Consider the following 12,180-nt stretch of genomic DNA (forward strand, 5'->3'; position numbering starts at 1 on the left):
TCTTGGCCTTTTTTTTAGTTCCATGCCCAATTCATTGATTTCTGGTTTCTCTCTTTTATTGATTAGAGATATTATTATTATATTAGAGATATAATTGTTCCGTTAAGGATTAGTTTGGCTGCGTCACAGAAGCTTTGTTACATTATCTCATTGTCATTTCCTTTGATAAAATTATTTGTTTCTGTGAACTATTCTTTATTAACCCACTCATTCTTTAGGATTATATTATTTAATCTCCATGTATGTCTTATTCCTTTCTTAAAAGTCCCCATATTGAGTATAATTTTATTGTGTTGTGGTCAGTAAAGAATACGTTTAATGCATTTTTATCTGGGCTTTTTTTTTTTTTGCCTTAACACAAGGTTACTTTTTGTAGAGAACCATGTAAAATTGGGTACTACGTATTTTTCTTATAATTCCCATTCAGTAATTTTATATATATATATAAAACTTTTCTAGAATTTTATCTAGGTTCTTAATTTCTTTCTTGTTTCTTTTTTGATCAGATTTGTCTAGGTTTTAACAGGGCATATTGAATTCCCGATGATTATTGTTTTACTGCCTACTCCTAATTCAATTAGCTTTTCCCTAAATTACTTAGGTTCTGTGTCATCCAACAAATATTTAGTTAATAGTAACAGTGTTTCAGTATCTATGGTGCCTTTCAGGATAATGTAGTTCTCTTGCTTATTTCATTTAACCATGGGCATTTTTATTGTTATTTTGCCTGAGATCATTATCACCACCCCCGCTTTGATGTTGACCCAAGATATAACAGATTTTGCTCTAACCAATTATTATTTTAATTCTGTGTGAATCATCATGTTTCAAGAGTGTTTCTTGTAAACATCCTGCAATTAGTTTATGCTTTCTAATTCATGCTGCTGCCCTCTCCTGTTTTACCCAAGAACCCACTCCAATTAAATTGATGGTTACTATTGTTAGATGTTTTTTTCCTCCATTACATCCTAGTGTTTTCTCTCTAGGGTCCTTCTCATTCCTCCTCCATTTAAAAAAAAAAGGTGATGAAGGGAAGGGAATGGGATCCACTATAGTAATCTATAATTACAGATGTCTGATCTTGCCCCTCTGCCTTCTCTTCTTGAGGACAGCTGGGTGGCAGCTAGTGGAGAGAGTGCTGGACCTGGAGTCAGGAAGACCTCATTGCATTACCTAACTAGACAAGTTGCTTAACTATTCAGCCTCAGTTTCCTCATCTGGTAAAGGAGAAGAATAATGCCTACCTCACAAGGTGGTTATAAGGATCAAATGACATCATTGCAAACTTCACAAACTTTGTAAATCTTAAATCCTTCTATCTGTCTAACTATTAATATTTTCTATCCTATATAATCAGCCCTCCATAGGTGAATTCTCTTTTAATTGTTAGTCAACTAATACTGTTAAGTGCCAGGCACTGTGCTAAGTGCCAGGGATACAAAGAAAGGCAGATGACGGTCTCTGCCCTTACAGAGCCCACAGTCTTATGTCTACTGGGGAAAGAACATGCAGACAGCTAGGTACAAACAATATAGAGTGGGTAAGTGGGAGGCAGTCTCAGGGAGAAGGCAGTAAGATTAAGGAGAATGGGGAAAGGCTTTCTTTAGAAGATGAGACTTTAGCTGAAGCCTCAAAAAAGGCAAGAACACTAGGAGGGGGAGATGAGGAGAGAGAGAAATCTGGTCATGGGGAACCACCAGTGAAAACACTCCAAGTTGGGAGATGGAAGAACAGTGGAGCCAGTCACTGAATTGCAGTCCTGGGATAGAAGGAGGGGAGGAGGATGGAAGGTATAAGAAGACTGAAAAAGAGGGGGGAGGGACCAGGTTAGGAAGGGCGTTGAACACCAAGCAGAAGTTGCATATTTGATCCTGGAGCCAATAGGGAGCCACTGGAATATATTGGCAATGGTCAGACATACTTTAGGGAGATCAATTTGACAGAGAAATGAAAGAAGAACTAGAGTGGGAGAAAGAAAGGGAATAGAGGAATAAGTATTTATATAGCACCTACTGTGTGCTAGGTCCTACTCTAAGAACTTTTAAAAAATAAATATTACCCTATTTGATCTTTTTGACTACCCTGTATAAAAGGTGCTGTTATTATCCACATTTTACAATTGAGGAAGCTGAGGCAGATGAGTGAAGTGACTTGCTCAGCAGCACAGAGCCAGTAAGTGTATCAGGTCAAATTTGAACTCAGATCTTCTTGACTCCAGGCTTAGTGCTCTGAGCATGATGACACCAGCTGCTGGGAGAGACTTGAGACAGGGAGACAGCTGTAATAGTCTAGTTGTAAAATGGTGCGGGCTGCACCTTCTGATTATGCTTTTCCTAAATCTGCCCTCCCTCTTTCCCTTCTCTTTTCCCATCCCTGCCTATTCTCAATTGACTTTAGTGTATTCTTATATCAAATGTGTGTGTGCACATGTGTGTGCATGTGTGCGTGCATGTATGTGTGTGTGTGCGTGCGTGCATGTGTGTACGTGTGTTCTTCATTTTCCCATCCCACATAAGGGAAGTTTATGAGAGTCCTTATCTCCCCACCCCAGCTCCCATGTGTGCATGTTCTTAGATATATCCCAGTGATGAGCAATATTAGGCTTCTACCTCTTCTTCCTCATTTTGTCTCTTGTCTTATTCATCTAAAAGAGAACAGAAAGAAAAAATAACAGGCTTAGGGCCTTAGTTTCCCATCCTCCCTCCATGACCCTTAATGACAGTAGAATTCAGAAGAAGCAGGGTAAACAGTGTAAAATGATGTAAAAACATCATTTAGCACCTTCAAGTTGCTTAAATCTAGGTTTGTCTAGTTTCCTGTGATTGTATTTCAGGAATTCTATCCCATCTGTTTTTGTTTTGTAACAGGAATGCTTGAAATTCATGTATTCTATACAGGTTCATTCTTCTTTCCCTCCCCCAACCCTGCCTCAGTATTATACTCAACTTTTTAGGCTGTTATACTTGATAAAAAGTTTTTTTCTTGCCTTTTGTCATATAGTAGTCCAAGCTTTCCTTTTCTGTATAGTATCTGCTGCATATCTTTGCAAGTTCTGATGGTGGTTCCTTCATATTTTGTCTCTTTTTTCTTAGGTGCTTGGAGTTTGTTTTTTTCTACCCTGGAATATCTGAATTTGAGCTATGACATTTCTGGGTAGATTTAATTTGGGGTTTCTTTCAGAAGGTGATGGATGGATTCTTTCTGTTTTCACTTTGCCCTCTGGTAATAATAGTTCTGAGTAGTTTTCCTTTCTGGTTATATGAAATATACTCTCTAGGGTTTTTCTATGATCATGGTTTTCAGGGAAGTCCAGGAATTTTTAAATTCTCTCTACTCATCCGATTTTCCAGGTCAATTCTTTGGGTGGTATGTATCCCACATGGTCTGCTCATTTTTCATTCTTTTGGTTTTGTTCTCATATTTCTTGCTGTTCATTGAATTATTGAGTTGTTTATTCAATTCTGCTTAGAAGTATATAGTAAGTGTTTGCCTAAGGATTTCCAGCTTTAGTTCCAAACTATGCTCTTTCCAGATCCTCTAATTCCAGTCTTTACCTCTTGTTTCCAATCTTTTTCACCTACTCTTGGAGTCCTTGTGTCCAATTAATTCTTTTTTCCAAGGCTGTACTCATACTTAATGTGATCTGCATTTCTTTCTCTGCTGTATTTCTTCATTGCATTAAGCTTTTTTCTTCTACTCACCTCTTCAAGCTTAATTTCCAGATAGGAACTTACACCAGGGCAATGCCCTGCCCCCTCCTGCTTCTTGAAAGGGGTGGCTAAGCACTTTGTCTCCTGCTGTCTCCTACCTGGGGTGAGATGAAGCTGCCCCAGGGCTTGGCCCTCCCCACTTAATCTGGATGCCCAGCCCTGCTGCAGATGTGGATGGGGTTGCTGCACCCGATGCCCCTCCCCTGGCTGGGGAGTTGCTTGAGGCCGGTCTCTGTCCCCTTCCACAGCCCTGGCCTGGGATTGAGCTCCCACTCTTTTCATCATACATCCTTCAGTTTCTTAGGGCAGAGCTATAGTACTCAGGTGAATTGGTATTTTCACTGTCTGCCCAGAAATAATGGGCATGGTAGAGTTAACCAGCTCAGGAAAAATGGAAAGGATGATGGTCAGAATGAGCTACAGGCCAGAAAGGTAGGTGGGAATGAGTACAAGGTTGAGGCATTGCATTTTAATCTGCATGGCATAATAGAATGAGAGCTGGTTTGGGGGTTTGAGGTTCAAATCCCACATCTATCACTTACTACCTGTGTGACCTTGAGTAAGTTAGTTAACCTCTCTGGGTCTCAGTTTCCTTATTTATAAAAAGGAAGGGGTCAAGCTAGATGATTTCTAAGGTTCCTTCTCTCTATATATGATCCTGTGATCCATAGAAAACCCCTGAAGTTTTAGGGTTTGGGGAGGGTTGTTTTGTTCTGAGCAAGGAAATGTCAGGTCAAGACATATCTTAAGAAGGTGATTTGACCAGCAAACTGGCTGGGCATCTGTTCCAATAAACAAGGAAGAGGAAAGGGGAGCCTGACTCAGAGCAGCCAGAGCATGAGTAAATGAGGACAAATATGAGAGAAGTATCAGAAGCAGAATCCATTCATTGTGGTTTGAGATGGGATTTGGGGAGGAAGGGAAGAAAAGAGAGAGGGTGATTTCAGAATGACTCAAGTCAAACTTGGGTAACTGGAGCATGGTGGTGCTATCAACAGAAATGAGGAAGTGAAGAGAAGGATGCAGGGAAAACAGATGAGGTCACTTTTGGACAAGTTGAATTTGAGGCCATTGTGCAATATATTTTGAGCTGAAATGGTCAGATGACAAAACAGAGACCCAGAGGAACGAAGGCCATGCAGACTGTAAATAGCAACTCTGCCTCACTTAAATCCAGTTCACGCACAAGTCAAAACATCGCCCCATGATATCATGGCTCTTCTTTGAAAAGAAAGGACTCACAACAATAAGAAGAGGCAGGGCTCGGATTCCCCCCGCAATCTTCTAATTCCAGATACAGTAACATTCTTTTCAAGATGTTGCCACCAGTATCTAGGTTTCAAAGAACCATCCCATCCTTCCAGATGGTGAGTTTGTCCAATCCTTTCTGTCATTGTCTAACCTCAATGCTTCTGTCTCCTCAGGTTTCCAGGCCCTCCACCTGTCAACAATGCTGCCCCTCCCTACCCACCATCCTCTCATCTGCCACCAGCATCCTATTCCAGTCCTGGGTCCACGTCTGCCACCACTCAACTGGGTCATCAACTTGGTGCCATGCAAATTCACAACTATGGTAATGGTGAACTCTTCCTTTTCAGTGCTCATTCTTGTGCTTTGTAATTTTTCATGAGCAAGGGCAATAGATGCTGGACCCTGGTCTATCATTGGATCATAGAGTTAGTCCAGAAGGGGCCTTGGAGGCCACTGAATCCAACATCTTCATGTTACAGATGGGGGAAATGAAGCTCAGAGAAGTTAAGTAATTTGCTCAGGTTTACACAACTGAGAAGTGTCCAAGGCAGGATTTGAACCCAGGTCTCCCTTTCTCCAAGTCCAGTACTCTATTCAGTATGCCACACTGCCTCTTATAGGTTCCTAAAATAAGGAATGTATGAGTGTTGGATATTATTTTCCACAGTGAATTTTAACTCTATTTGGTTAAAAATATAACCCAGGATCTACTTGATTTTTGTCTTTGTATGGTCCCAGTGCCTGGCATATACTAAGTGTATAATAGTGCCTATTGGTTGATTTGACTTATATGCAAAGTAAAGTAGAAGAGGGGAAAAGAGTCATTTTTTATGTATATAACTATACCATAGGAGCATCTCATTCTTGAGAAGAAAGGGACCATAGCCTGACACAATGACCTATAAATGAAGGAAATGAGCCTCAGAAAGGTAAGATGTCTTGCTCATGGATGGCTATCCCAGTTCCCATATTCCTAAGCTCAGCAGCTCGAAGACTGACCTTGTCTGTTTCAGTTAAAAATCTTATGATGATAAGATAAGGGGAGATGTCCCTCCTCTTCTTGTCCCTTGGACTACTGGGGAGTGTTATTAATCAAATCTGAGGTGCTAATGGGAGAGGGTTGGAAGATCCAGTTAATGGGCAAGTATTTTCACTGAGGTCTTCTAGAGATAATGAGGGAGGTATCACGGTTTAAGAGTATAAATACTGGATCTGGGTTCAAATCTGGCTTGCTACTTACATATAACCTTGGACAAGAAACTTTCTCTGGGCCTCAGTTTCCTCATCTGTAAAATGAGAGTATAGGCTAGATGATCTCTAAGGGTTTCTTCTATAGCTAGAGCTTATGATTAACTTGTCTTAGAACTGTATCTAAAATGACTGGGAATATGGTCCTTTCCATTCATTCAAGAGAGATTGGGTCCTGTGCATCAGCTTTGTTGGGCCACCAGTTCTCCAAGTAAAATATAGTGTATACACCTCATCCCTAAGATGAATTAACAACTTATTTAGAATACTTTTAACTAAAAAGAATCACCCCACCCCTATCTCATCCACATTAATTGATTGAATGTCCAGCATTGAAAATAATAGGGGTTTTTTTCTGAGTAAAGAATTAATTCTGTCCCTGAACTTATCTCCTCCTTTTGTATAAGAACAAAACTAAAAATTAATCCCCAATAAATTTGTCTATAGAATTCAGTACCAAGTAACGTCATCAGTGCTCCTCGCATATTCCTATCCCAACCCAACACTCTTGGGCCCTCTTCTCTTCTTTCTCCATATTTTGGTGATCTCATCAACCCCTATGAGTCCAGTTACCATTTCTCCACAAGATGAATAACTATCCTTCATCTGTTTCTTGACCTCTAGCTCTACATCACCAGCTACCTCATAGACATCTCTATTTGGTTTTGCCATTGGCACCTTGACCTGAACAAAACTGAGACAAAACTAACCTTCCCTGGGCTCCATCCAAACATGTCCTTCCTTAATTGAAGGCCCCATTGTTCTTCTAGATTTATAGCCTCAAGTTCATCTAGGACTCTTCCTTCTTCCTAATTTCACATGAGCGATCAGTTGCCAAGCCTTGTCCATTTGATCTCTACAGCATCTTTCTTCCCCCTGCCTTTTTAACTTAATAGTATTTTATTTTTTCCAATTATGTGTGGAGATAGTCTTCATTTTTGTAAGATTTTGAGTTCCAAATTTTTCTCCTTCCCTCTTTTCCCCCCTTCCTAAAACAGCAAGCAATTTGAGGTAGGTTTTATGTCAAACATATTTCCACATTAGTCATGCTGTGAAAGAAGAAACAAGCCAAAAGGAAACACACACACACACACACACACACACACACACACACAAAGAAAGTGAGAATGTGTGCTTCACTCTGCAGTCAGACTCCATAGCTCTTTCTCTAGATGTGGTTAGCATTTTCCATCATGAGTCTTGGTTCACTTGGATCACTGTATTGTTGAGAAGAGCTGTCTACCAAAGTTGATCATCACACAATGCTGCTGTGACTGTGTACAATATTCTCCTGGTTCTGTTCACTTTACTTTGCATCAGTTCTTCTACAGCATCTTTCAATTCCATCCCCTCGCTCTTCCAGTTACCACCCTAGTGTAGACCTCCATCACTTCTAACTTAGACTATTCTGATAGCCTCCTGACAGTCTCTTTACTAACTTCCAGGCTCTCTACTCTCCAATTCAGAAAAAATTGATATTCCTAAAGCACAGATCTGATCATGGCACAATCCTATTGAATAGTCTTCGATGCCTCCCTCTGACCTACAAGAGAAGAGACAGGTTCTTCAGCTTAGAATTTAAATCCATCCCTATCTGGCTCCAGCCTACCTATCCAGACGTTTTCACCTTGGACCCTCTTTACCTGCTCTGGGTTTCAGAGAAACTGAGCTACTACCTACAGTCCTATGCACAGGCAGTATGTATATATTCAGTTACCTAAATGCACTCCCTCACTTCCAACAGTAGTAACAATAACTAGCATTTATATCATTCCAAAATCAGCAGCAACCCTAAGAGAAAGGTACTATTGTTATCTATTATCCCCATTTTGTTTGGAAACTGAGGCAGACAATGTGACAGAGCTACATAGCTATTAAGTATCTGGGGCAAGATTTGAACATGGGTCTTCCTGACTCCAGAGCCCTATCTTATCCTCTGTTTATACTTCCTTCTAACTCTGTTCAAGACTCATCTCAGACACCATCCATGGAAGCCTTTCCTTATCTCCCTGGTTGTTAGGGTTCTCTCTCCTAATTTTATTGTATTTACGAAATCTGTGTACATGTTCTATACCCTTTCCCCTAAATCCTTGAAGTCAGTGACTAGTCATCATTTGGTCTTTTTGTCTTCAGCACCTAGGACAGCTCCTGCACATAATAGGTACTTTATAAATACTCACTGAATTGACTTGAACTGAGTGGGTACCTCTTGCTTTTTTGGTGTCTTCTAGTTTTCTAGGTGAAAGCCAAATGATTTTTCACAACTTTTGAAATATATTTGTTCATGGGATAATTTTAGATTGTATTGAATCTTTTCTTACTCTGACTCATGAAATTCAGTGGCAGACTTGCCAAAATCTCCTTGCTGTTACTGAAGGGGGATGAGATTGTGGTTAGAAAGTCATTCAACCAGTAAACCCCTTAGAATATTCTAATCTGGAGGAAACACAAAATAACTTCCTTTCCTGGTTGGCCTTGATATAGACTTCCCCGTCTTTTGTGGCTCAGAACACATGTCCTTATTCCCACCTGATGCCCAGTGAGCTGCTTTACATCTGGGGGGTTAGTCCACAAGAAAGGGGAGAATTAGAGGTGACAGTAGAAGCCATTCAGAACTGAACAGAGATCATAGGTTAAGAGTTAGAATGGCATGTCAGAAACAAAGAGGTTGTTTGGCAGGTACTCTTTATAAGGCTACAAGGGGAAACTAAATTAGTTGATTAATACCTGACAGCTGAATGTAACTGAATATTTTATTATGGTACAAAATAAATAACGTCATAGATTTAGAACTGAAAGAACCTCAGGGGCCACCTACTTTAATTTACAAAAGAGAAAACTGAGTCCCAGGGAAGGTAAACAATATGGCGAAAGTCATGTTGCATGATCATGCAACCAGCTTCCTGTAGCTCCACACTCAATCCTTGTTCTCACTCTGCCTTTCCATTCCTGTGGGTGGTTTTCTTCTGTTAGGTTTTCCAGATGGTGTAGTGAAAAGAGCCTTGGACTGGGGGTGAGAGGGCTGATCCCTGCCTCTGCCATGAATACAGCAAGCCTCAGGGTCCTCATCTGTTAAATACAGGAGGTGGACAGCAGCCTTATGGTTGTTCAGCATCTGGTACAATGGGCCCTTCGGATCTTGAGGGTTCCAATAATCAGTCCCTTTAATAAATATGTAGATGTAGATGTCGATGCACATACATACACATACGTAGACACCACAAGGGAACAGCTAAAAAGTAGTACATGAAAACAGAAGCAAGTAAAAATCTCTGGCAGAAGGATTAAAAACAGTCTGCAAGGAGGTTCCTGAGGTCTGGATATCTCCCCACCCAAGTCCTAAGAACTGCTGGTTAAGGGCCCATGGTTAAGGCAGACTCACCTAGGTCTGCACCCCCTGATTCCTTGCTCACTTCAGTCCTGGCTTGGGATGGATGGGGGCTAACTCACTCCTTCCAAGGTCCCTTAGGATCCTGACCAAAGCAGACTAACTGACCACGCTTGCCTCGAAGGGGTTCCAGTGCCAACATTCTATGATCACTTGAACAGTCCATTTTGGTTTTGGAGGATACGTATCTCGGCCGTGCCCAGTTCACCTGGGCTGCTGTAGAAGGCACAATTTCTGCTTCCAGCTTCCTCCTGAGGATTACAGAGTTCTAGAGTTCTTACCCTGGAGATGTCTCAGAGGAAGTAGCACTCTATACAGGCCTTCAGCTCATCCTGAGCATACAAGGTTCATAAGGGTTTGGGCCTTTCTGCTGCGTAACTACAGAAGTCAGGTCTTCATAAAGGCTTCAATGTACTGGATGCTGCTCTCCAGTCCCTTTTCACATTATTCCTCATGCCTTTTCACAGGTCCTGGCATGGGTTCGGTCTCCCCAGGCATCCCGGCTCCACCCTCAGCAGCCTCTTTCCAGGGGCCTCCGCAGCTGGCCCAGCCGTCCATTCTACAGCCAGGACCCCGGATGCTCCCGCCCCCACCAAGCACGCACAACGGCCTTGGTGCTGCACCCTCGTTGCCACCAGCAGGCAGGCAGGATGGACTCCCTGGATCTAGCCCTCCCACTGCCAATTTTCCATCTCTGCCTCTTCCAGGACAGCCTCCAGGCCCTGGATATCCTCCTCAGCAAGGTAAGAATGGCGTTGTTTCCTTTGAGGGAAATACTGAGGAGAAAGCAAAGGGCTCTTTGGCTCCATGAATGTCTGACATATTTATGAATGCAGCCTGGTCACAGTCATGGCCCACCCACGGAGGCAGTGTAATCCCTGAGCAGAAGTCTGGCATTATGTTCTGTGTTCCACACTCATGGCCCACCCTGCCTACTTCTGGAGGGGTCAGAGGGGCAGGACAGGGGGAGGACAAAGGCATCATCTCATACTCATATTTCTTCTCTAGGGCCTCACTTTTTCTATGACACCATTAACTCTAAAAAATTAATAATTTACTAAACAATAAAGGGAAAGCAATAATTCATAATCATAGCATTTATTCATTAGGAAGCAAAAGCAGGAATGATCATAGCCTTCACTTTATGAGACAGTGTAGCATGTTGGGCTGAGGGCTGGCGCTGAAACCAGGAAGACCTGGGTTCAAGACTTACCTCAGGTGCCTCTTGGCAGTGCAACTCTGGGCTAATCATGTAACCTCACAATGCTCTAGGAGACTCTCCCAAGACCCTCAGTTTCAGAGAAGATATCAACCTGCATTGGCAGAGGAACTTTCCTTCCCCTAAAGTTCTCTCTAGTAACAAAATCCCCTGTCCAATTCTCATTCCAATTTCTCTTAGGTACAACCACAGTAGTCATTATATGATCTTCCCGTGGTCCACAAACAGTTATTTAATTAACTGTTTCCCCCTTAAAGCCTTTAATACTCTGAAAACAATGACATGCAAATGAGCTGATGGACCACAATGCCCTGCTGCCATTTCCTCCATCAATGCTCTTGCTTCCTCTGGAACATTTCCCTGTGGGACAGTTCTCTCAGCCAACACACAGTCTGTGTCTCTCCTCAGCATTTTATCTGACGGCCTTTGTTTCTTCTCAAACTGATTTTATCTGTTTTCCTTTTACATAGCCTTTCTTTCACTCCCTCTAGCAACCAGAATACACATATGTGAAAGGGGTCTCTCTTTCAGTCCCTCTAGCAACCAGAATACACATATGTGAAAGGGGTCTCTCTTTCAGTCCCTCTAGCAACCAGAATACACATATGTGAAAGGGGCAGTTGATTAAGTAGAGAAGAAAGCTCTGTGTTGGCTACATCCGATACCTCCAGAACTTTGAAGCTGAGGTTTCTTTCATAAGAAAAAGAGGCCAAATGACCTTCCGTCCTATCATTTCCTTGGTCTTTGGAGCTGGGCTATTGCTCTGGATGGGTTGCAACATTTGTGAAAAGGATTAAGTTAAAGATGTATAGGTACCTACACATGTTCTCCCCATATACTGCTGAACGAAAGACATGATAAATGCATCTCCTGCCAGTCTCTGGGCATTCAGCAAGGTCATGCAAAGGAACCCTTTCCTGAGAATTTTGCGAGACCATAGGCTTTGACAGGCCCACAGATATAGCCAGAAGGAATCTGGAATTGGAGCCTTAGCTGCAAAGGACCTCAGGGGTCATTTAATCCAACCCTCTCATTTTACAGATGAGGCCAATGAGGCACAGGAAAGTAAAGTTTCTTACCCAGCATCGCACAGCTAGTACGTGTCAGAGGGGAACCCACGTCCATGACTCCAGAATCAATGCTGCTTCCACTGTAATTGCTAGAATTTTTGTAGGACTAAAGTCTAGGTTTGCAAAGGGTTTTACAAATACTATATCCTTTGATCTTTAGGTAGCTGCTATTATTAACCCCATTTTACAAATGAGGAAACTGAGGCAGGCAACAGTTAAGTATTTTGGCCAGTGTCACACGGCTAATAAGGGTCTGAGTCAGAATTTGAACTCAGGTCTTCCTGACTGATCTGC

General features: G+C 41.9%; 1 protein-coding gene across 3 annotated transcripts in view; it reads left to right on the forward strand.

Annotated features, from left to right (window-relative positions):
* Window positions 1-12,180, forward strand: part of SEC24D (SEC24 homolog D, COPII coat complex component) — a 105,433-nt gene that overhangs the window by 17,731 nt on the left and 75,522 nt on the right. For all 3 annotated transcript variants that reach the window (XM_072625372.1, XM_072625373.1, XM_072625374.1), the window contains exons 4-5: window positions 5,135-5,283; window positions 10,065-10,340. In XM_072625372.1, coding sequence (XP_072481473.1) covers window positions 5,135-5,283; window positions 10,065-10,340 — 425 coding nt within the window. The remainder of the gene's footprint in view (window positions 1-5,134; window positions 5,284-10,064; window positions 10,341-12,180) is intronic.

The sequence above is a fragment of the Notamacropus eugenii genome, chromosome 7 (genome assembly GCF_028372415.1).
Source record: "Notamacropus eugenii isolate mMacEug1 chromosome 7, mMacEug1.pri_v2, whole genome shotgun sequence".
Taxonomy (NCBI): Eukaryota; Metazoa; Chordata; class Mammalia; order Diprotodontia; family Macropodidae; genus Notamacropus; species Notamacropus eugenii.